This window comes from Giraffa tippelskirchi, chromosome 4 (genome assembly GCF_054371585.1).
Source record: "Giraffa tippelskirchi isolate mGirTip1 chromosome 4, T2T-mGirTip1v1.2.pri, whole genome shotgun sequence".
Taxonomy (NCBI): Eukaryota; Metazoa; Chordata; class Mammalia; order Artiodactyla; family Giraffidae; genus Giraffa; species Giraffa tippelskirchi.
This window is the reverse complement of record NC_137278.1, coordinates 71,468,125-71,493,811: the sequence shown is the minus strand read 5'-3', so window position 1 is coordinate 71,493,811 and position 25,687 is coordinate 71,468,125. Positions and strand designations below refer to the sequence as shown.

Here is a 25,687-nt window from a genome sequence, read left to right as displayed (position 1 = left end):
CTCATCCCCTATTTTAGTAGTCTTTATTTTACAACTTGAGAAAATAAAGGCTCTTTAAGGGTCATGTGAACAGCCCAAAGCTGGTTACTCCGGAATTAACCATCCCACTTTAACTGGTTTCTTGGCTCCTGCAGACCAACCTCTCCCCTGCCTCAGCACCGAATCTCCAGTTAACCCTGATAGATTTATTAACCTTCTCCCCTCCCGTGCCCCGCCCGCAGCGTCCTGACGTAGTTGCACGGACAACGTGCACCCACATTCAAAGCCCACAGCGGGCCGTCCTCGGCCGCGCACCGCGTGCTGCGCAGGCGCAAGCAGCAAGGCGCCGGAGCCGGTGTCATGGATTGCGTCAACCGGGTGGTAAGTGAGGATCATCAACCTGGCCTCTTGGCCTGCGCCCCGTGGGGAGCGAGTGTGGCCCTGGGGTCATGGCCGCGGAGCTCCGCACACCACTTTTTCTCCTCCTGGCCCTTCACAGACATTCAGAGGCCCTCTCGCGTAGGGGCTTCGGCTGCTCTTCGCCTCCGTGTTGGAGGAAACGGATTAGAGCCAGTAGCTCACCTGGAAGTTGGATCTGGCTCCCATCAGAAGAGCAGATGTCCCTCCTCTTCTCCTTCTCGCTTCTCATCCAAACTGAGGTCCTCTAGAATATGGATATGAGATGGTGGTTAGAGGTGGAATGCACCTTAGCCCTTCCAGTTTCCTATGTGTTTAGAATTACTAAGTTCAGTTGTACTTTTCATTGTAGTCCTTAATTTTAGTATGGCCACTGTTGATTCTAAGCTGTATTATTTACCTGATATAACAGGTAATGTGATACTTTGTTACCCCGCCACATATTTTTAGAGGTCTCCCTCACCCTTCCATTTTCCCATCCTTAAGTATCTTAATGTTTAAGTGTACAGTTGATATTGATAAACGGAGACATTGCTCTCCTACCGCTAAGGAGTACCTAAATCTCACATGAGAATTGATAGGCTAAATGGCCTTGTGAGACCTTCTATCCATCTTAAAATCCTGAATTAAAGATAAAGTCAAGGAATCATGTTTATTTTCAGTTCATTTAAAGTCAAAAGTTCACATTTAGTAAAAGGCAATGTAGCTTGTCCAGATCTGTGGTATTTTATGGGTTCCACCTATACATACACAGCATAAAACGGTTCATGTCTAGAGAAAAGTTGTTATCTTAATGTGTATCCATTGTCTGATTTTAGTGTGTTTTAAGATATGTAAAATAATTATACTTGAATTTACCATGTATACCATTTGATTATAATGAAGATAAATATAAAGTCTAACTATAGTCCTAGAAGAGAAAGTACGTTCAGCTCCTACTTTGCTTTTGAAATTTTGTGTTGTAATGGGTCATTTTCTTTCTTTTTAAAATTAGTTTATTTATTTTTTAACTTTACAATATTGTATTTGTTTTGCCATACATTGACATGAATCCGCCATGGGTGTACATGTGTTCCCCTTCCAGAACCCCCTCCCACCTCCCTCCCCATTTCGATGGCTGCTGTTGCATTCTGAGGGTGCATCTTAAAAGATGTTTTTATCCCTAGGAGTTTTTCCCTCTAGCTTTAAATGTGATCACGCTAGCTGAGACCAACACTGAAGCCTCAATTTAGCACTCCTTTATCAGGGTAAACTGTTTTAGAAGAAGCAACTAATCTAGAACACCTAATCTTACTGTTTATACTCGTGAATAACATATTACTTAAAATATTACTGATTGGCTTATTTATAGGCTTACCCTTGGTCTTTAGAAGGATAAGTTTAAAGCCTAACTACTCTTGGCGTGAACGTATTTATTTACTGAGTAGTATGAAAAAGCAGTCCTTGAATAACAGAATTTTCAATTTGGCCTGTTAATTGCTGAAATAAGAGCAATTCAACTGCATTCCTATTTTTTCATTTCTTATCAGTCCACTAGGTCAGGTCAGTATTGTTAGTATACTTAGCATGGTTCTTTTTTTTTGCATTTAGTAATTTTTAAATTTTATTTATTTTTACGTTTTATTTTATTTTTTGGCCACGCTGTATGACTTGGAATGAATGTTCGTTCCTTGACCAGGGATTGAACTCGTGCCCCCAGTAGTGAAAGTGCTGAGTCTTAACCACTGGACTACCAGGAATACGGTGGAAGTGAAGCGCAATTTACATAGATTTGAAGGACTGAGTTTATTTCACAGGGCTATTTTTCTGTTGATATTGACCAATTTTTAATCTGGTAAAAATCTACTTTTAGGATGTTACTTACTCTCTGCAGACTATGGAAGGGTAAGGTTCCTTTAGTTTCTTAGTTTCTGTCCTTCTTAGTTTCTCTTAGGAAATCCTTTTTGTTGCAGTTTACTTGACCATGGTTCAGGATATCTTTTGGATTACGTGTGTTTTGTAAGTGGGAAGCACTTTGGTGACTATTGTAAATGCCTGCCTCAAACTTATGAGTTGGAATTTATTTACATTTGTGGAAATAATAAACTCTAAAATAAAGCTCTTTTGGTCTGTTTGAGAAAAGAGTAAACTGAAAACAAAAGGTTCATTTCCACCTGCCTTAAATTAATTTCCTTTTAAAAAGGACTGGGGAGGTTAAATACTGACACAGAAGCCAGGGAACATAAAAATAAGCATACATCTTGATGAGATTTTTATCTCATATTTTCTCGTAGTATTGTGATTCAGGGCTTCCCTGATGGCTCAGCAGGTAAAAAATCTCCTGCAATGCAGGAGACACAGGAGATGCCAGTTTAATCCCTGGGTTGGGAGGATCCCCTGGAGGAGAAAAGTGGCAGCCCACTCCAGTATTCCTGTCTGAAATATCCCTTGTACAGAGGAACCTGGCAGACTACAGTCCCTGGGGTCACAAAGAGTCAGACTTGACTGAGCAACCTACACACTCATTGTGATTCAGCCTTATAGACAGACTGAGACTATGGATCTGAAATTAACACAATTTATGAAAAGCTAAGACTATATTGGGAATAGGATGCATTTAGTGAAAATCCTTGTGTTGGCTTTTCTTTAAATATAAGATTAGAAAGTGTACATTTCATGTTTTTTAAGGCTGAAATACTTGAATGTAAAACTTTTAACTTGAATGTACTACTCAAACTTGAATGTAAAACTTTTAACAATTGCTTTTATGTAGGCTAAATTTTACAGATCTGTAATTGAAGATGTGATTGAAGGAGTGAGGGATCTCTTTGCTGAAGAAGGTGTAGAAGAACAAGTCTTAAAAGACTTGAAGCAGGTTTGTAGACAGTAAAAGTTTTTGTCTTTTGTTTTTTCAGCTTAAAAAATGGCTAAACCATAATTCAGACCTCAATTAGCATTTAACACTTACCCATTTATTGAGATTTCAGTTGACAATTTCAAAGTTAAAAGAATAGCAGTAAATATCCTAAATTTTTTTTTTTAAGGTAAACATTTTGTTTCTCTCTGCAGCTCTGGGAAACAAAGGTTTTGCAATCTAAAGCCACAGAAGACTTCTTCAGAAATAGTGTTCATTCACCTCTGTTCACTCTTCAGTTGCCACACAGCTTGCACCAAACATTGCAATCATCACCAGGTTGGATACAGTTAGTAAATTAGTATTATTTGTCTTTGTAACAAATTCTCCTTTGGTGGTGGTTTTGCATTAGGGCAATATTCTTAAGGTAGGAGGGCTTGGACTTCAAAAATCATTGTTAAATGAATGAATGCAGGATAAGTCATCACTGCCATGTAATTATTGATAAGAAAATTAGGTTGTTTAAACTATTTTTTTTTTTAATTCTATAGTCCCCAAAGGTTACAAAGCCATACTCCAGGAGAACAAGTTGTATAGTTCATGGGCTATTGGGAGTACCCTCTGGTTATTTCAGAAAATTTAATTGGCTGTAGTCAAGGAGTAATGCAACCATTGTTGGCAAAGAAGCAGAGGGAAAGATGGGTGCTTGCAAGCTTGTGCACTCTTTCTTCTTGCTGTCTATATATATTATAAATTTGCCATTGAATTGGAAGCAAAATGGAGTTTTTGTGAACAATCCCTTTTATAAACAGGGATATGGAGGTTATTCAGGCTGCTTCACATTTTTGGATATAAAATGATGGCTAGAAATGGACCTTGTGCATATTGTCACTAATCTTGGTCCTACTGAATCTAGATCTCTGCTTTTAAGGGAAATATTTGTCCATGATATGTCTATTAGTTTACACTGGAAAAGATTAGCTGTTAAAAGATAAAGCAATACTGTTATGTCTTTCTAGCCTTTATTTCTTTTTTCTCCCCTGATTCTTACAATCATTATGCTGTCCTGATATGTTTATGTGTATACATCTGCTTGTTGATACACAGAGACGCAGGCAGGTAGAAACACTGACAGACGCAGAGGCACACACCAGCAGACACACCTAGATACAGACATGCCGAGACAGACACACACACACACAAGTAGGTTTTATTGGATTTAGCTGGAATTCAATAGATTAATGTCTGCAAGGGTAGATTAAACTGTCAATACAAATTGGATCATTCATGGTATACTTGGGAAAATTCACATGAAAATCATGTGGGCCAAGGCAAAGGGACAATAGTAAGGAGGCTTGTACCTCCTCTATAACAAGATGAGAGAATTTAAGTGTGGCAGCAATTATAACTTATAAAAATGAAACCAACAAAGAGTGTTGAGTTACCAAACACAGCTTTTATCTGATGCTGTGCTTAAAATGTAGAATATTGCGCTTTAAGAATTAGCCATGGCAGTTTTAATTACTTAGTTGACACACTGAAACATTTTCCATCAAATTTTGGGTTTCTGGCTATGCTTTCATTTTTAACTTTACTGTTTTATTAGGGCATTCCTTTTATTTCTGCATTTAAATAACATTCTTTTACTCTTTTTTTCATCATTAAAGAACTTTAAAGATTTCTGTCCTTATGAGTGGCTTGGAGTGTGGTCAATATGGAGGAGTAAAATACTTGATTGAATTTTATCAAAAGCGTAGTTCTTGAAAAAAGAATAGCCAGAACTCTTCCACTTTCTCCTTCATTCAAGATTGCAATACTAGATTTTGCCGCAAGATGGTAATATTACCAATGATTTAAATCACAAAATAGTCTTGCAGCTAATATATCTAGCTGACTTTCACTCAACACTTCATTCTAATTTCTTTCTTAGAGGTTAGAATAATAGAAATAATTACATTTAAACAAGATAGTTTTTCTTATTCTCTTCAGCATCATTCATAATGAAGTGAAGAGGAAGCACGTGTATCCCGTAAAACTGCACTATAGGCCTTATTGCCTTCCATCTTCATTTGTAGATACTCTACAATAAGATTCTTGAAGTAAATAACCTCATAAAATTGGAAGTGCTTTTTATGTCTTCTCATTGTATGCTTTTAAAAGCCTGATTAAGATAACCTAAACTTCTATAACCTTTTCATCTCTTGATAACAAGTTCTAATTAAATCTACAATGGAATAAGTCATTTGCTTTTGTCTGTTCCACCTTTAAAATTTGTTTGCCCTATTATGTTTTCTTTGACTATGTTATACATTTGTTTAATAATTTGCTGTATCTTCCATTGTCAGCTTTTTTTTTTTTTTCTGTGGGGGGCGTTTCAGGACTGCTTTACACTTTAAAATCGAGAACCTCAAAGTGCTTTCTTTTGGGTTATAGATATCTGTCATATTAGAAATTAAAACTGAGACATTTTTAAAATGTTGATTTATTAATTTAAAAAAGTGATTGTATGTTAATATATATTTGTTAAAAATAACTATTTTCTAGAACAAAAAGTATTTAGTGAGAAGATTGGTATTGTTTCACTTTTCTGCAATTCTTGTTAACGTCTGGCTTAATTTAAGACAGCTGGATTCTCATATCTATTTCTAAATTTAATCTGTTATGGTATGTAGTTTTAGCAAAACTACATATAAGAAGAAAATCTAATATTCCACGGTTAGATAATTGAAAAAGCAGGAGTATTTTAATAGCTTTTTCAGATAATTTGGTACTAAGCTAAAACACAACAAGTGGTAGCTTCTGAGAGGTTAGCTGCAAAGTAGAATCAGTATCAGTGGACTTTTTGTTAAAGTTCTCTGGTGTATCTTGCACTTTGAATGACTCTCTAACCTGTGTGTAATTTTGTAACATATGTTGATGACTTGGAAAATGTTGGTTCACTGAGTTATATATTTGACACATTGTTCATTATACAGGATAAAAAGTCATTATCATCCCCCCACATCTCATCAGAAAAGTGTTCTAAGTATTGGAAAGCAATGAAGCTCACTGTAGTGGATATAGAGTTTCCAAAATTCTAATTTTTGCTTGCAAACTTGAATTTTATCATTCCTAAACAAACACTGTTAGCTTGTTTTTCTTTGAAGTGATGGGCACACTTAGTTCATTTTCAGAAAACTGCCATATACCCAAGTTTGAAGAACCATGGTTACTGTCAGTTTTTCTTTCAAGTAAAACTAGTGTTTCTTGAAAAAAAGAAATTAGCTATGTCAGCTCCCAACTTAAACAATAGTACCATTGCATCTCGTGGTACTTCCTTGTACTTCTGTATGCTACAGAAATGCTTTATATGTTCTTCCAGTTTCCTCATACAGAATATTAAAAGGAAATATACTTGAGGGTTGAAATTTAGTAAAAATAATTATTTATAGTTACATTAAGGAACTTCTTAAGTGAAACAGTTTTGTTGTTGCTGGTTTTATTTGTTGTTGTTGTTGTTGTGAGTAAATAGCAATGAAAAATAAATACAGTGAATACTAGTAGGGTTTGGTGCTTACAGGCTTAATTCAGGTGACAGTGCCTTCAGTTTTAATCACTGTGGCTTTGTGCCATGGTGCAGATGTCAACAATACCCTGTCCCAAATGCTTAGTGAGAAATGAAAAAGGCGTAAATTGCCTTGATACCCTGGTGGCTCAGATGGTAAAGAATCTGCCTGCACTGCGAAAGACCTGGGTTCTATTTCTGGGTTTGGGAAGATCCCCTGGAGGAGGGCATGGGAACCCACTCCAGTATTCTTGCCTGGAGAATCCCCATGGACAGAGGAGGACAGTCCATGGGGGTCACAAAAGTCAGACACGACTTAGTGACTAAATGACCACCATTCTATTCTTATATATCATTTATAGGTTAAAAAACAAAATACTTAAAGAGCATCTTTAGATTCACAGCAGGTTCGAGAGAAATTTCCCATGTACTGCTTGCTTTCTACTCAAGCATAGCCTCTTTAGTTATCAACATCCCTCACCAGAGTGGTGTATTTGTTGTAATTTATGAACCTGCATTGATATGTAAAGTCATAGTTTACATGATCACTTTTGGTGTTGTACATTCTGTGGGATTGAGCAGGTGCACAATGACCTGAATCCGTTGTAATAGTTTCATACAGAGTATTTGCATTGCCCCAAATACCTTCTGTGCTCCTCTTCATCAGTTCCCCTTGCACCAGTCCTTGGCAACCATTGATCTTTTTACTACTAATATCTCTATAATTTTGCCTTTTCCAGATTGTCATATAGTTGGAATACTATAACATATAGCCTTTTCAGGTTGGCTTCTTTCAGTTAGTAATATGATTTTAAGGTCCTTCCATGTCTTTTCATGGCTTGATAGCTCCTTTTGTTTCAGCACTAAATAATATTCCATTGTCTGGAAGTACTACAGTTAATATATCCATTCACCTCCTGAATGATGACATATTGGTCTCTGAATCTGGCAATTATGAATAAAACTTCTGTAAAAATTAGCATGCAGGTTTTTGTGTCAAAATAAGTTTTCAACTCCTTTGGGTATAAATACCAAAGAATGTGATTGCTGGATCATATGATAAGAGTATATTTCGTTTGGTAAGTAAGTGTCAAAGTTTTCCAAAGTGGCTGAACCATTTTACATTCCGGGGCAATGAATGCGAGTTTGTTGCTCTGTGTATTTGCCAGTATATTGGTGTTATGTCTGCCATCTGTATATCTTCTTTGGTGAAGTGTTTATTTAGGTGTTTGATCTATTTTTTAATTTGACTATTTGTTTTGTTGTTGTTTTAAGAGTTCTTTGTGTATTTTTGATAAGTCTCTTATCAGGTGTATCTTTTGCAAATATCTTCTCCCAAAATGTGGCTTGTCTTCTCATTCTCCTGACTTGTCTTTCACAAAGCAGTTTTTAATTTTAATGAAGTCCAAATTATCAATTAATTCTTTCATGGATTGTGCTTTTGGTGTTGTATCAAAAAATTCATTGCTATATTCAAGTCATCTAGATTTTCTCCTATGTTATTTTCTAGGAGTTTTATGGTTTTGTGTTTTACATTTAGGTCTGTGATCCATTTTGAGTTAGTCTTTGTGAAGGGTGTAGGGTCTGTATCTAGGTTCATTTCTTTATTTTTGCATCGGATATTCAGTTTCAGCACTTTTTGTTGAAGAGACTGTCTTTGCTCCATTATATTGCTTATGCTCCTTTTGTCAAAGGTCAATTGATTATATTTATGGGGGTCTTTCTTTCTGGGCTCTTTGTTCTGTTCCATTGGTCTATTTGTCTATTTTTTTTGTTTTGCCATATTACACTGTCTTGATTACTGTGTAAGTCTTGAAGTTGGGCAGTATTAGTAGTTCACTTTTTCTCCTTGAATATCATATTGGCTATTTTGGGTCTTTTGCTTATAATTCACTTTTGAGAGAGAAATGGGATTCTATTGATAATAACCTCTGAATAATAGGTGTAAACTAGGACTGTCTTGAGCACACTGGGTGTGTTGTCAGTCTGCCTATGATTGCCATATTCCTAGGGCAGTTCCAATCACCATCTGATTTTTGGTCTTCATGTCACATAGTCTTTTTGATGCAACCATCAGTCACTGTGGCAAGAAGATAAGGAAGAACCAGGAACATTGAGAGATTTGTTGGCCTTCAGCTTTGAGCATTGAAACTCTTAAACTTCAGGTACAAACTGTATGTCCAATTGTTCTTGAACTTGGATCTGTTGAAAATTTAAGCGTTGCTGTTGTTTCTTGAGATGATTTGAATTAGAATATTCAGTTTTGTCATCAGGAGACAGCCATGTGCTAAAGAGTAGTGACAAAGAAGAAATTTACCAGTTTTTGTACCTCTTGAATAATGTGACTTGGATATTAAAATTTGGAATGGCTCAAAATGGAACCAAGTTTGTTAAGCTGCCTTAATGTATTAAAGACTTTTTGGTGTGTAGGGAAAAACACATTTATAACTGTGAATGTTGTTATGCTGTATTATATAATTATATAATATATGTTATGCTATCTTTTTATAAAATTCATTAAATTATATTTGGCAGATTTAATTCCTTCTATATTCTAAAGCTTATTGTTTGTGAAATTTGCTATTTCTAGAGTATGCACGACACCAAAATTCTGACTCTTCCAGTTCAAGTAAAAACATGTATTCAGTTAAAACTTAATTGGTTATCAAAACTGTCTTGAATATTTTATTTATCTATTTTGGGAGGGGGGCGGGTTTTGGCTGCACCGAGTCTTAGCGGCAGCAATGTGGACTCTAGTTCCCTGACCAGGGATTGAACCCAAGGCCTCTGCACTGGGAGCACAGAATCTCAGCCACTGGACCACCAGGGAAGTCCTGTCTTGAGTATTTTAAAAAGTACATTTCAGGCACATATAATTTGTGAATGTGTATGAATGGTGAATTTAACTTGTGAATTTAGTATCAAAATTAAGTAGGAACTGCGTGAAACTTAACTATAAAATTTTGTTCGGTTCTTCTGATGACTATAAAGAAATTCTTTAAACTCTCTTATAGCTCTGTTTGATTTATATGAGTAGAGAGAATTATCCTTTGGGATTTATTTCAGAGTATTTAAAAGGGGAGAATTGTTGCTATTTTTCCTCAAGAAATTCTTTTAATTGCTGCAGACAGTATGTTAACAGATTTTTGTTTCCTCTCAGGCTATGACTTAAGCTGTACCAGCCTAAGCTTTGCTCACTTCAGCTAATTAAGACTAATACCATTGTGTTCCTGCCACTCCAATTCTTTCTAATTTAGCCTTTCTAAAAGAATGCCTGTTAATAAGCAAAGCCATAGATGGCAGAGGATAAAAATAATTTTGTACCTCATTAACCATCAGTCTCTGTAGCTTCACTTCTGTTGTCTTAATGTGACATGAATGGTTAGTTAAAAAAATTTGCTCTTCTGATCTGTTTGTTGTATATGATGGAGCCACTTTAGTGTCAGAAATGGATCTTTGGGGAAGTCTTCCTTAATACAGTATGTGAAAAAAATACCATAAAAATATGTTTAATACATACATGCTGCTTAAACATGCAAAAATATTTTTGATTTCATTGTGCAAGTAGATAAAATGAATCTTGAGGTAAGGTTTAAGGTTATATTGGTCAACTAAGATCCTTCTAGTAACTATTTTTTCTTTAGACTGATGTTTAAAGAAATTTTACTGAAGCATAGTAGGTTGAAAATGTGTTAGTTTCTGCTGTAAAACAAAGTGAATCAACTATAAATATTCATATTTCCACTCTTTTTTAGATGCTCTTCCCATATAGGTCATTACAGAGTTTTGAGAAGTTTCCTGTGCTATACAGTAGCTCCTTAATAATCACCTATTTTATATGTAGTAATATGTATATGTTATTCCCCATCTCCCAGTTTATCCCTCCTCCACCTTTTCCCACCCTAGTAACTGTAAGTTTGTTTTCCCCATCTGTGACTCTGTTTTGTAGATAAGTTCATTTGTACCATTTTTTTTGATTCCACATATAAATAATATTATATATTTGTTTTTCTCTGACTTCACTCAGTATGACTATTTCTAGGTTTATCCATGTTGCTGCAAATGACATTATTTTGTTCTTTTTTAGACTTATTTTTAAACAATTACATTTAAAACAATTTGGCCAACATTTTAGGTGTACAGTAACCAAAGGGACAGTTAGCATAGGAAATTGGTGCAAATAAAGGAAAGATAAATGAGATGATAGGTTTAATGCAGGTTGAGTTGGTGTTCTCCTAAGAATTTATTGTCATATTTTTCTTCACAGTTTACCTGAAGTCCTGCAGAGACTTCAGGAGACATGTTCTTTTAGATTTACTCTTAAAACTGTGTATCTGTGTTTGCTTAATTACTTGACTAAAGTACTGTAAATTGCATGAAATAAATGAATTGAAATTTCTTTTGAACCTATTAAAACTTAGAATGGTTTATGGTAGTATACATTTTTTTTTTTTTTTTGCTCAAAGTATAGTTGCCTGGAAACATGCCATAAAATTACTTTCTTCCTCTATGAAAAGTTGTGATGGAGGTACATTTACTTCCTAAAGACAACCTAGCTGTTTTCTTATGGATTTCTATAGTACAGTATACTTGATTGCAATGGAATTTTCTTTTGGTGCTTAAAATAGTTAGTTGTAAAGTCTTTATCTGAAATTGTTGGGAAAAGATATGATTGACTATTTTTACCTCATTTGGAATCAGAAAGTATAGAATTTATCATGGTTGAAATGTTAGTGATGGAAAGCATTAAAAAAAATAAGGTATACTTAGAGCAATTTTATTAAATTGGTAAAATCTAATGACTATATAATGTTTATTTTGTTTTCTGTACAGCATCGTTAGTTATTCCTGCTGGTAGAACTCTTCCCAGTTTTACCGCAGCAGAACTGGTATGTAGCTTATTTAAGATATATTTTTAAAAGAGATGCCCCAGTTTTAGTGAATGGTGGCCGAAGGCTGGGCAGAAATTTAATTTGTAAAACTTTAGTTGAATGAGGAAAGATGTCATAAGGGATGGGAGGACAAAAATAGCTTCTATAACATAGGTGTTGAAAAAATTCAGGAGTTTCAGATGTAATATTTTCTCACCAGCTTTTCCTATCTTCCAGAGCAGTTGTTAGCATCTGCCAAGACTGTACCTACAAGATTAGGAAATTTCTAAAGTTACATTGTATGGAGTTTTAATATACTGTATAATGTTATATACTTAGTGGTTCCTAAGTAGATGATTTTATATGCTGTATTTTCTGACTCCCCCCCCTAGCGTTGAGGTACATCATAGTTCTTCCTTTTATTTAAGTGGAATATTTTGGTTATTTTTTACCTTTGTATAATAGAGGTAGGTTTTCCTCCTAGGATTTGGGGGCAGAAGATAAAATTTAAAACTTACATATAGAAAATTGAGTAGTTTTCAGGTGGGGAAAAATAAAACTATTTCTCTCTCTTTTTTTTAAGGTTTCCCTGGTGGCTCAGTGGTAAAAAATCCACCTGCCAATGCAGGAGATGCAGATTCCATCCCTGGATCAGGGAGATCCCCTAGGGAAGGAAATGGCAACCCATTCTAGTATTCTTGCCTGGAGAATCCCATAGACAGTGGAGCCTAGTGGGCTACAGTCCATGGGGTCGCAGAATTGGACACGACTTAGCAACTGAACAACAGCAAAAGATGATATATGATCCACTAACTGTTCTTCATTTTCTTTTAGCCCATGAGTTATCTTTCTAGGGTACAAGATTTTTGTTGTTGTTGTTTAGTTGCTAAGTTGTGTCTGACTCTTTTGCTACTCCAAGCTTCTCTGTCCTTGGGATTCTCCAGGCAGGAATACTGGAGTGGGTTGCCATTTCCTTCTCCAGGGGATCTACCCCACCCAGGTATAGAACCAGCTTCTCCTGCATTGGCAGGCAGGTGCTTTACAGCTGAGTCACTTAGTGGGCCATTTATTTCTGTTTCTTCATTAAAAACAAAAATCATAGTCCTTATCACAATTTTTAGAAAGAATGGTGCTGCTTTTGATAGGAAACCAGTGAAGAAATATTTCTATCTTTGAAGTTCTTGGAAATAAGCTCTTCTCATTAATGATGGGCTTCCCTGGTGGCTCAAATGGTAAAGAATCTGCCTACAATGCAGGAGACCCAGGTTCGTTCCTTGGGTCAGGAATATCCCCTAGAGAAAGGAATGGCTACCCACTCCAGTATTCTTGCCTGGAGAATTCAATAGACAGAGGAGACTGGTGGGCTACAGGCCATAGGGTTGCAAAGAGTTGGACCTGACTGGAGCAACTAACACACACACGAGTAAAATCAGATTTATAAAGTAAAAAGTGATAGGGCCCTACAGGATTATATCCCAAAGGTAGCTGTTTTAACTGTATGATATATATCCATTTAGACTTATTCATTAAAGAAAGTTTTATTAATTTTCACAAGTAAAAGTAGGATCATTCTCTGGACTATTTCTGTAATTTCTTTTTCTAAACTTAGTAATATAGATGGCCCTTTTCAATGCCAGGTAAATATTGATTAGCTTTAGTGGATGTATCACAGTTTAATTAACCAGTCATTTGTTTATGGACATTTAAATTATTGTTAGTATTTTTCTAATATAGCATTATATTGGTGATACTTGTAGATAATGTTTTGATGTGTTTGTGATAATCAGGTAATTGGGATAAATTTCTCGAAGTTGAATTTCTGGGTCAAAGATAATGCATGTTTTTAGTTTTGGTAAATACTGCAAAATTGCCCTCCAAAATGATTGTACCATATATGCTCATATAAGCAGTGGTGTGAGAGAATATGATTTTTATCATATTCTTAGCAACATTGGGTAATATTAATCAGTCTTTTAAATTTTTGTATGTCAGATAGGCAAACATGTTTCTTTATCTTTTCATTTGGTTTTAAAAAAATTTTTTTTCTTTTTTTTTTTCATGTTTTAAAACTCTAAGGTTTAATTATTCCAAAATAAAAATGATACACTTTTATCTGCTTTAAAATAACATTAGTGATCAACTTACAGACTAGAGGACTCCTATAAACAACTGTGGTTCTTATATTTAACATCTTGAGGATCAGTGCCCAGGTAAAGCTATGTTGTGGGCAGATTTTATGAGTCATTGTTCATATTATTTATGAAGACTTACTAACTTCATTGCTAATAGCTGTAGGATGAAATTCCTTTTATTTTTAATGAGATGATCTATATCAAATATTAAAAAGCTGTTTTCATCAAGAGAACTCAGCCCTAATGTTAGGTTACTATTGTCCTGTTGACCTTAATCAGATTTTTTTGTATCCTCTATGAGATCAGGAAAAAAGTTTCAAGTAAATCCTCTTTCTAACTTTCTAATATAAAATTCTCATATCTAGGGCACCTCAAACTCCAGTGCAAGCTTTCCTTTTCCTGGTTATCCTATTCATGTACCGGTGGGTGTGACACAACAGACTGCATCTGGTAAGAGTATGGTCTTCAGAATATTTTGTTTTTAGCATTGGTACTGACTTCTGGATATTAACTTCCATGATTTTAAATTAACTGTACCGCAAGTCATTGAAGTTATAGGAACTTTTGAGAAAATTTACTTAAAAGTAATAATAAATAGTAGTTGTTATGAAAGCAATCTACCACAAAAAACACTAAGCCTCTCTATTAAGACAGGCACCAAGCTTGTCCCCACGTTTCACTTCCAATTCTCTTTCCCAACATTGTATAAGATGCTTTGTGTAGGTTTTCTCTAGTTTGAGTCAGTTCCCTGAATTTTTTTACACATGTCCCAGCTAGGTCTAATCAAGAAAAACTAAAGATTAGATTTGTCAACCTTTGCCTCCTTTTTTATTGGAGATTGTATCAGAATATTTGAAAAATTTGGAGGTTTAACTTGTGTCTGCTTTTCAGAGAACTGTTTCTTTATTTGAAAGAGAATCATACCTATTTTTTTGGTCATTACAGAGTTTAAGCAAAGCACCTGACTCAGTGCTCAAAAAGTAAACTTCTTTCTTCTTTTTAGTATTATTTTAAGGAAAGAAGGGGAAAATGTGTTAACTTTTGAAATTATTAAACCCTTTTTGGACAGCCTTGTCTTATAGTTGTTCTATGGTATCTTATATCTAAAGTATACATTCTCCATGACTAGGTTTCTTAAAAATCCCAATTTAGGTTATTAACACTGTAATTTATTACACAGTGGGAAAGGCTCATGGAATAAATATTGGTGGCCTGTGTATGTCTCAAAGTGTGCCATATAAGCAATAGTGGGAAAAGGCTAGAGTTAAAGCAAGATATATTTAATTTTTCAAAATAAGAGTAATACATTATTATGGTAGAAGACACACAAAAATCTGGAAAACAAAACTCCTGGAGATAACCACTATTAACCTATTGATATATTTCCTCCTAACCTCCTGTGCATGAGATTGTTTTTTTTTAAAGGAGATTAGGATTCTGTTATACTTACAGTTTTGTTTTCTCCTTTTTAAGCTCACCTTTATAAAGTCAGTGTACCATTTATGGTGACACAGACTTCTGAAGGAGCAAGTATTCTTCAGCATCCAGTTCAGCAAGTATTTCAGCCGTCAATCATACAGACCAGTATTCCACAATTAAACCCATGTTCTCTTCAAGCAACTACTGAAAAATCACTGAGAATGGAAACTGTGCTCCAGCAACCTATAGTTCTTCCTTCTGAGACAGTGGATAGGAAACATTTAGAAAACACTACCAGTGATATTTTTGTACCTCCTGGAAATGAGCATAAAATCATATCTGAAGCTTTATTGAATCAGCTGGTAAGCTCTCAGTACATCAGCTTTCCAAGTGTTGCATTTACTCCACAGATCTCTCAAACAGATTCCATTGTGGAGCCAGTGCTCCGTATTTCAGCTTGCATGCCTCAAAATCTGCATGGGCCCCTTTCCACTGGCCCTCAGGGAGCTCAGCACCAGCAAGTGCCTGAGGCTCAGCCTCGTGTTCTTAAAAACAGGATGTGTGGATGTGATTCTGTAAAGCAGCCAAGAAATACAGAGGAGCCCAGCAGCCTACCTGTCTCAGAGAAGGTAGTTCTATGTTTAACTTACTGGTATTAAGAGACAAACAGTAGCCAGTGATTAGATGTCCTGAGTGGCTTTTTGTTTTTAAACTGTAACATTACTCAAAAGTATAGTTTGCTTTTTCGTTTAGAAGATTGTTTCTTTATTTTCTTTAAACACACCTATCAGTTTTTAAAAGTATTCATGCTCAGCATTTCTAAACTTTTAGTTTTGATGAATGAATTAGAATATTTCTTTGAAGAAAATGCATTTGTTTTAAGCTTCCCTGGTGGCTTAGCTGGTAAAGAATCCGCCTGCAATGCGGGAGATTTGGGTTCGATCCCTGGTTTGGGAAGATCCCCTGGAGAAGAGAACGGCTACCCACTCCAGTATTCTGGCCTGGAGAATTCCATGGACTGTATAGTCCATGGAGTCACAGAGTTGGACACGACCGAGCGACTTTCACTTTTCAATCCGTTTTATGTTTCCCTTACATTGTGAGGATTGTTTTTGTGTGCAGATAAAATTTAGGATTCAGAAGTCCATCCTAGTAATTAAATGAATATTTTGAGGCAATTCATTAAATGTTCAAAAGAGAGCCAATGTCTTTTTTCTTGTTCTACCTTTGTGCTTAGTCACTCTGTTCTACATAATTTTCCTAAATTTCCATATGAAAGTTTTCTCTGCATGAGGAAGTATCTTTCTAGTAGGTTATTTTGTTTCTGTGTTTGTGAAAATACTCATTTCTTTTGGAATTCAAACCACTAAAAAATAGCTTCTAATTAACTTTCCATATTAAAAATAGGTTCAGGTTACTAATTTCCAAGGAATTCATAGTGATTGGAGAAAGATTCATGGAGAATTTTGCATGGTAAAATTAAAAAATCTTGTGTTATCTTTTTACAGATGTAAAATGTCTTACAGCTAACTCCACTTATACAATTTAGTGACATATGACAAATAATTGAAAACTTGTATCTCTGACTAATGATTACTAGTAGTCCTTTAGAATTGCTGTAAAAATCTGTAGCAGTGTAGTATTAGTACTAGTCGCTCAGTTGTGTCCGACTTTTTGCGACCCCGTGGACTGTAGCCCACCAGGCTCCTCTGTCCATGGGATTCTCTAGGCAAAAATACTGGAGTGGGTTGCCATTTCCTCCTCCAGGGGACCTTCCCAACTGTACATAAAGGAGACTTCATTAATGTGCATTAGAAGATATCCCAGGTTAACCTGTTATAGAAAACTGTCTCTTTTACCAATTCTATACCTCTGGTTGGCCGATTATTTCTTTATTTAGGTTTTAAGGTGAATGACCTGGGGCTATTTTTTTCCATCAACCTGATTGCGAATCTAAAGGCACAGTTGAAATGTCTATTTTTCTTGCTATCCTCAGAAGAGATTGCTGCAAATCTACTCTATGATTCTCATTCTTTTCAGCTTACAATACAAATAGCTTATTATTTTTTGCAACCTATGTCTTATAATAAAGCAGTGCTGAAAAATTAAATAGAAGAAAGTTCAGTTGCCATATAGGCTACGAAAATGATTTGCTGGTGGTGATTTTTAAGCTTGATTCTAAATAGATTTATGAAGAATGGCACTTGGAAGATGTGGTTCAAATTCTGCTATTTAAGGTATCTTGAAATTATAGGCTCACTCTCCCTAAAATTTCAAAAAACATAGAGCTTAGGCTCTTAAGGGTATAGCAGTGATAAAAGCTTTCATAGTCATTTCTAAAAAGCAACACTTCATAGTTTTCTCTCTCCAATGGTTCTCTAACATACTTGTAGAAGGAAGGCAACAGAAAACCAAGACTAAAAGTGGCTGAGCTCTCCACAATTGGGCTTCCTGCTTACTTTCCCTGTTCAAAGAAAAGAGGAGACACCATCTTGCAATAGAGGCTTCATAGACAACTGGGCTTCTCCAGTGACAGTCGGCATTTGATGCCCCATATCTCTTGGTTCTTCTTGTTGCCAATGGTCGGCCTGGCGATGGTGGTGAAATGGGAGCAATTAATCTGTAGATGAGGGAGGGCTTCCTTTAACAGTTGAAGGGTACCCTCTGGCACGATTCCAAAGACTTGTAGTGTTTTTAATGTGGGAATTTCTCCAAGTTCAAATAAAGTTTCAGGTATTATGTCATAGCACCGATTGAGTGATAGGTGTTGGAGGTAGTTGAGTTAGTAAAATTCTGGAAAGCTGTCATTTTTCAGCATGACACTATCGCTTAAGTCTAGGTGGACAAGATTGGGAACATCTTCCAACTAAGGTAGTTAAATCTGATCTCTGCAGATTCTTTCGGTACCCGCTGAGATTCAGCTGGGTGATGGTCTCTGACATATGTGCAACAGCCACCTGTACATGCTTTTCAGTGAAATCATAGCACCAAGAGAGGTTCAGTTCATTCAATCTGGAACAGCTGCTCAGCAAAGTCTTCAGGGCAGATTCAGAGAATCCAGAACACCCAGAAAGGTTTAGTTGCGGTAAATTTGTGTTCTGAGCAAGATTATCGACAATGGGATCTGAAAGTCAGCGGCCTTCCAGGCTGAGATTCTGCAACTTGGAGCAGTGAGACAGAAGGCTGTGCAGGGTAGACACACCGATCACAGAGTTTGACAGTTCCAGGTGCTGTAGACGAAAAGGGCTGAAATGTTCAACTAATGGTTGGTCCATAAATGATCGTGGACAGCGAAAGGCAACCACCCCTTGGGACAAGAGCCGACCAACCACGTCTGGGTAGAGGTTTCTGCCCGCGAGGTCTATAGTCTGCCAGAGAGACTCGTCAAACGCTAGATGATACCATCTTATACAAACACTGGAGACTTTCAGGAGTTCAGGGAGGCACAGACAGGAAAAGATTCCTAAGAGCAGCTCATCTGGAAGGGAGTCCCAAGAAACACTTGGAAAGTTCTCTCGGTTTAGCTTAGGTCTGCGGACAATCACAAAGTCCTTGTCATTTCCTTTGCTTTTCAGCCGTTTTCATGGGGGGCTCTGTGGGTGGCCCAGGTTTGAAAGCAGTGTAGTAGTTAAGTGCAACCTTAATACCTTTCTAGATATAAGGGAAGGGTATAGTATAAGGTTTACTATGGAAGAGAAGGTCACTTAGTCATGTTTGATTCTTTGCGATCCCATGGACTGTACCTGCCAGACTCCTTTGTCCATGGAATTCTCCAGGCAAGAATACTGGAGTGGGTAGCCATTCCCTTCTCCAGGGGATCTTCCCAACCCAGGGATCAAACCCAGGTCTCTTGCATGGCAGCCGGATTCTTTATTGTCTGAGCCACCAGGGAAGCCCAAGGTATACTATAGGATACAGTGAAGGATAACGAACAAAGAACATGTTTATCAGAAACCATTTGACTTATTATTAATGAGTATTTCAGATGTTTGATGAAGCCTGTTCAAAATCTTTTAGCAAGTGTTTTTAGTTTAGTTTGGTATAATGTATTAAGGGCTTCTCTAGTGACTCAGATGGTAAAGGATTCACATGCAATGCGGGAGACCTGGGTTCGATCCCTGGGTTGGGAAGATCCCCTGGAGGAGGGAATGACAACCCACTCCAGTATTCTTGCCTGGAGAATCCCCATGGACAAAGGAATCTGGCAGGCCACCGTCCATAGGATCGCAGAGATTCAGACATGACTAAGTACACACACTAAGGGTAAAATACTTTTTGAGCATTTTTTATCATATTTTCACAAACCATATAAAATTTATGAAATGTAGGATAAATTCCTAATTATGAAACAGTTGGTTTTGAGAGGAAATGACTATAAGTGTTTTCATCACTTATAATTTTAGAGGCATTTTCCTCCTGGACTCTGAACTTTGACGATTTCTGGAGTGACGATTCAAGGACTTATTCTACTGTCACTTATTAGATGTCATCTTGTACTTTGTTCTGATATGGAGAAGTAGATGAGTTAAGGGAGATTAAACAAGGATTGTTCAGAGTAGTGGTTAAGAGCTTAAGCTTTAAAGCCAAAACAGGTTCAAATTCCAGGTTTGCCTCTTAAAAGCAAACTATGTAATGCTGCTCTTTAAAATTCAGTGATTGTCTGTAAACTGGGCATAAAACCAACCTCATAATTTTTGGAGTTATCAGAGATGTATATGGAGTTTTTAGTAGCTTCTGTCACCATAATAAGATTTAGATTAGTGCTGTTGTGCTTTATGGGCATGTGACATATTGGTTAATGGTTCATACAACTTGTTGGTTGATTTTAAAATATATCTGTATTTAAAACACAAACATTGAAAGGAATTTGAAAGGAATTTAATTTATAACATTAAAAAAATTTTTCTGTAGGATATCTTAAAATAGTAATCTGGTAAAATTTATACTAATATAATTTTCAAAAAAGTTTATAAATAACTCTTTATAAGTAGCTTTTCAGAAATTCTTATTGCTGAAAACAAGTTACAATTAGCCTTACGTGTACAATTAGCATGCTTTTCCTGTGTAGACTGCCAAAGATCTCAAGTTTTTATGTAGGTTTAACATCATTACTGTTGCATAAAATATATTCCTGACAGTTTTTGATATGCTCCTATTTTAAGGTGCATATTATTGTATATTACTATGTTAAGTTTTTCCTCAGTGGAGGAATTTTGTTTTGTGATCTTAAAATGCTATAGAAAATTAGGAACTCGGGTTTTCATTGTAACTCCCAAAAGTAGAAGGAGAGAAATGGGTATGATGGTGTATCTTCTCCAGCTCTTTTTCATCTCTTGCTTCTCTCCCCACCATCTTCATTGTCCCTCTCCCAAATATTATTTATGCTACCTTATCTTTTAAATATTTACCTTTCTGACTGCCTCCTCTTATCTCCTTCATGACTGCTCTTTATTTGCCCTTCCTGTTTCCTATAGGTTCTATCCTCAGCTCATTTCTTAGTTCATGTTTTCCATGGACAGTCTCATGCAATGTCATGGTTTTAACTGACCTTCTTATTGATAACTGCATTTCCAAACCTGTTATTCTCTTGAGCTTCAGTCTCTGACTCGATGGACATGATTTTGAGTAAGCTCTGGGAGTTGGTGATGGACAGGGAAGCCTGGTGTGCTGCAGTACATGGAGTCACAGAGTTGGACATGACTGAGTGACTGAACTGAACTGAAAGTATTGAAATCATATAGAGTCTGTTCTCTTATCATACAGTGGACTCTTAAACAGCACGAGGGTTAGGGACACTGAGCTCTCTGCAGTGAAAAATCTACGTATAACTTTATAGTCAGCCCTCTGTATCCATGAAAGTGAAAGTCACTCAGTTATGTCTGACTCTACTGGAGTGGGTACCCTTTCCCTTCTCCAGGGAATCTTCCCAACCCAGGGATCAAACCCAGATCTCCCTCATTGCAGGCAGATTCTTTACCAGCTGAGCCACAAGGGAAGCCCTCTGTATCCATGGATTCAACCAATCACAGATCTTGTGGTACATATTTATTGAAAAAGATCCATGTATAATGGACCTGCACATTTCAAACCTATATTGTTCAAGGGTCCACTGTATAACAAATGATTTACCATTTTAACCATTTTTTAGGTGTACAGTTCAGTGGCATTAAGTATGTTACATTGTTGTGCAACCATTGCTACTGTGCATCTCTCGAACTTTCTAATCATCCTCCCAATGAAATTCTGTACCTATTAGAAAATAATTTCCCATTACCCCCTCCATTCAGCTACTGGTAACTTCTATTCTACTTTCTGTTTCTATGAATTTGATTACTCTAGGTACCTTGTGAATGGTATCATACAATATTTGTGCTTTTGTGACAGGTTTATTTTACTTAGCACATTTTTAAGGTTCATTCATATTGTAGCATATATAGGAATTTCATTCCTTTTAAAGACTGAATCATATGATTTTTGACATCCTTTAAAACCAAATATTTCTGGAATCTATTCCCTCTTCTCCATGTATTGCCCTAATTGTCTCTCACTTGGGATAATATAGTTTCTAACTAATTACTAGCCTTGTAGACTCTGCTGGTTCTTATTCCACTCTTCTCAATCCACCCATCCTAGAGGTTAAAAGATTCAGGGATCAGAAATGTTTTGGATTCTTTTTATATCCCTTAATAACTATGTGAGTTGGGCAAGTTACTATATCCTCATTTATAAATAAAGATAATCATATCTACCATAGAATTGTGATGGTGGGAAGATTATGTGAGAAAGTCAGTGTGAAGTGCTCAGCAGCATACTTCCTAGCACATGGTAAGAACTCAGTGCACATTGGCTATGATCTCTGCTCCTCTTGGCTACCATAGATTTACCCAGCATGCAGCCCGCTTGCATGTCACTGACTGCCCATCAAGCTACAGGATAAAATTTAAACTCCTTGTGAAAAAAATTAATAGAAACTTCAATTAAATACAAGCACTTCCCTGGTGGCTCAGATGGTAAAGCGTCTGCCTACAATGTGGGAGACCAGGGTTCAATCCCTGCGTCGGGAAGATCTCCTGGAGAAGGAAATGGCAACCCACTCCAGTATTCTTGCTTGGAAAATCCCATAGACGGAGGACCCTGGTAGGCTACAGTCCATGGGGTCGCGAAGAGTCGGACACGGCTGAGCGATTTCACTTCACTTCACTTCAATTAAATACAGTTGGGAGACCTGCAGGGGGCACTCTTCACACCCAGTGACAATGGCAGAGCCCAGCTAGAAGAAAGACCCCTCTTGTTTCCTGACAACAACTTAACCGATGAAAAGCGGTGGTATCTTTGTTTACTGTAGCTTTCCCAACTTCCTTGTTTCTATAAGCTTTCTTCCCTTGAGGGGATTTGCACATAGCTTGCCATGGTTGCACACCCCAAATCTCTGCTGATCCTGAGTAAACCTGTCTATGCTGAGAAATGTCTGGCAGTCTCCTTTTACTAGGTCAGCATTCTTAGTGTGGCGTACAAGGACCTCCATGTTGTTTTCTGCTAGTTTCTTTCTTCCTCTTCCTTCATTTCATACCTACTGCTTTATTGGGAATGACAAACTGTGAGCAATTAGCTGTGTTGACTTTTTTGTTTCCTGCCTCTCTTTGGTATTGCTATCCCCTCAGCTTTGTGCCTGGATTTTTCTCCCACCATCCTTTCTTTTGGTTAATTCCTACTTAGCCATTTATTACTTTCTCCAGAAATCTTATTTTAATACCTTTCTGTCTATCCACTCCCCTTTTATTATTAGTTTTGTTGTATCTCTTCTGTGTCATCATAGCCCCTTAAGCATGTATCTGTCATAATGTACTTAAAAGATATGTTAAAATGTCCTCTGTGCACTGAGAGTTATATTTTATTAATATCTGTGTACCCAACACCTGAGGGGGAAAAATACATATGTATATTAGAATATAAACTTTAAAAGAGAGGATCTGTGACTAGTTTATTTGGCTCAATAATTCTCAACTCTGGCTAAATATTACAATTATTGTGTGCATGCATGCTAAGTTGCTTCAGTCATGTCTGACTCTTTGTGACCCTCTGGACTGTAGCTTGCCAGGTTCCTCTGTAGTTGGGATTCTCCAGGCAAGAATACTGCAGTGGGTTGCCATGACCTCCTCCTGGGGATCTTCCTGACCCAGGGGTGGAACCTACATTTCTTACCTCTCCTGCGCTGGTGCCACTTGGGACACCCATTAGAATTATTGGGACATTAAAAAATTCTAAATCCATTCTGATATTCCTCTAAGATAAATTATCATACTGATAGTTATTTGAATTGATGATTTAGTTAATTGAGCACATATTTTTTGAGTCACTATATGCTACTTCTAAATGAATATCTCTTAATCAGGTTTTAAAACTCAGCAATGGCCACAGGACAGGAAAAGATCAGTTTTCATTCCAATCCCAAAGAAAGGCAATGCCAAAGAATGTTCAAACTACCGCACAATTGCACTCATCTCACACGCTAGCAAGTAATGCTCAGAATTCTCTGCCTTCAACAGTACGTGAACCATGAACTTCCAGATGTTCAAGCTGGATTAGAAAAGGCAAAGGAACCAAAGATCCAATTGCCAACATCGAAAAAGCAAGAGAGTTCCAGAAAAACATCTACTTCTGCTATATTGACTACACCAAAGCCTTTAACTAGGTGGATCACAACAAACTGTGGAAAATTCTTCAAGAGTTGGGAATACCAGACCACCTGACCTGCCTCCTGAGAAATCTGTATGCAGGTCAAGAAACAACAGTTAGAACTGGACATGAAACAACAGATTGGTTCTAAATCGGGAGAGGAGTACATCAAGGCTGTATATTGTCACCTGGCTTATTTAACTTATATGCAGAGTAGATCATGAGAAAGCTGGACTGGATGAAGCACAAGCTGAAATCAAGATTGCCGGGAAAATATTAATAACCTCAGATATGCAGATGAAACCACCCTTATGGCAGAAAGCGAAGAAGAACTAAAGAGCCTCTTGATGAAAGTGAAAGAGGAGAGTGAAAAAGTTGGCTTAAAGCTCAACGTTCAGAAAACTAAGATCATGGCATCTGGTCCCATCACTTCATGGGAAATAGATGAGGAAACAGTGGAAACAGTGACAGACTTTACTTTTTGGGCTTCAAAATCGCTGCAGGTGTTGGCTGCAGATGGTGACTGCAGCCATGAAATTGAAAGGCACTTGCTCCTTGGAAGGAAAGTTATGACCAACCTAGACAGCATATTAAAAAGCAGAGACATTTCTTTTCCAACAAAGGTCCGTCTAGTCAAAGCTATGGTTTTTCCAGTAGTCATGTATGGATGTGAGATTTGGACTATAAAGAAAGCTGAGCACCAAACAATTGATGCTTTTGAACTGAACTGTTGTGTTGGAGAAGACTCTTGATAGTCCCTTGGACAGCAAGGAGATCCAACCAGTCCATCCTAAAGGAAATTAGTCCTTCCTGAATATTCATTGGAAGACTGATGCTGAAGCTGAAACTCTAGTACTTTGACCACCTGATGTGAAGAACTGACTCATTTGAAAAGACCCTGATGCTGTAAAGATTGAAGGCGGGAGGAGAAGGGGACGACAGAGGATGAGATGGTTGGATGGCATCACCGACTCAATAGACATGAGTTTGAGTAAACTCTGGGTTTGGTGATGGACAGAGAGGCCTGGCGTGCTGCAATCCATGGGGTTGCAAAGTCTGATGCAACTGAGTGACTGAACAGACCTGATGTGATGTTTTTATTTCTTCATAGGAAAAAGCCAACTTAACAAAATACTGTTTTTTGTGTTTGTCAAAATATGTTGAGATATATTTCACCCCAGGTAAGAGTAGAGTGGCATGGGATGATCTTGTACATGGTTCAGTTCAGTTCAGTCACTCAGTCCTGTCCGACTCTTTGCGACCCCATGAATTGCAGCACGCCAGGCCTCCCTGTCCATCACCAACTCCCGGAGTTTACCCAAACTCATGTCCATCAAGTTGGTGATGCCATCCAGCCATCTCATCCTCTGCCGACCCCTTCTCCTCCAGCCCCCAATCCTTCCCAGCATTAGAGTCTTTTCCAATGAGTTAAATCTTCGCATGAGGTAGCCAAAGTATTGGGCCTTCAGCTTCAACATGAGTCCTTCCAATGAACACCCAGGACTGATCTGCTTTAGGATGGACTGGTTGGATCTTCTTGCAGTCCAAGGGACTCTCAAGAGTCTTCTCCAACACCACAGTTCAAAAGCACCAATTCTTCCGCGCTCAGCTTTCTTCACAGTCCAACTCTCACATCCATACATGACTACTGGAAAAACCATAGCCTGACTAGACGGACCTTTGTTGGCAAAGTAATGTCTCTGCTTTTTAATATGCTATCTAGGTTGGTCATAACTTTCCTTCCAAGGAGTAAGCGTCTTTTAATTTCATGGCTGCAATCACCGTCTGCATTAATTTTGGAGCCCTCAAAAATAAA

The 25,687-nt window shown here is 37.1% G+C and overlaps 1 protein-coding gene and 1 pseudogene across 5 annotated transcripts in view; one reads left to right on the top strand and one right to left on the bottom strand.

Moving 5' to 3' along the window:
• The first annotated feature begins 304 nt into the window (after positions 1-304).
• GTF2A1L (general transcription factor IIA subunit 1 like) overlaps positions 305-25,687 on the top strand; it is a 48,196-nt gene continuing 22,813 nt past the window's right edge. Inside the window, exons 1-7 of one of the 5 annotated variants that reach the window (XM_081593778.1) lie at positions 305-360; positions 479-638; positions 3,149-3,250; positions 3,445-3,568; positions 11,607-11,662; positions 14,142-14,226; positions 15,250-15,557. In XM_081593778.1, the coding sequence (XP_081449904.1) occupies positions 597-638; positions 3,149-3,250; positions 3,445-3,568; positions 11,607-11,662; positions 14,142-14,226; positions 15,250-15,557 (717 nt within the window). In that variant the 5' untranslated portion in view covers positions 305-360; positions 479-596. Of the gene's footprint in view, positions 361-478; positions 639-3,148; positions 3,251-3,444; positions 3,569-11,606; positions 11,663-14,141; positions 14,227-15,249; positions 15,825-25,687 lie in introns of all 5 variants that reach the window. The other 4 variants (XM_081593775.1, XM_081593780.1, XM_081593776.1 and 1 more) reach the window with 4 other exon arrangements.
• On the bottom strand, positions 17,651-23,466 carry LOC145544508 (S-phase kinase-associated protein 2 pseudogene; annotated as a pseudogene).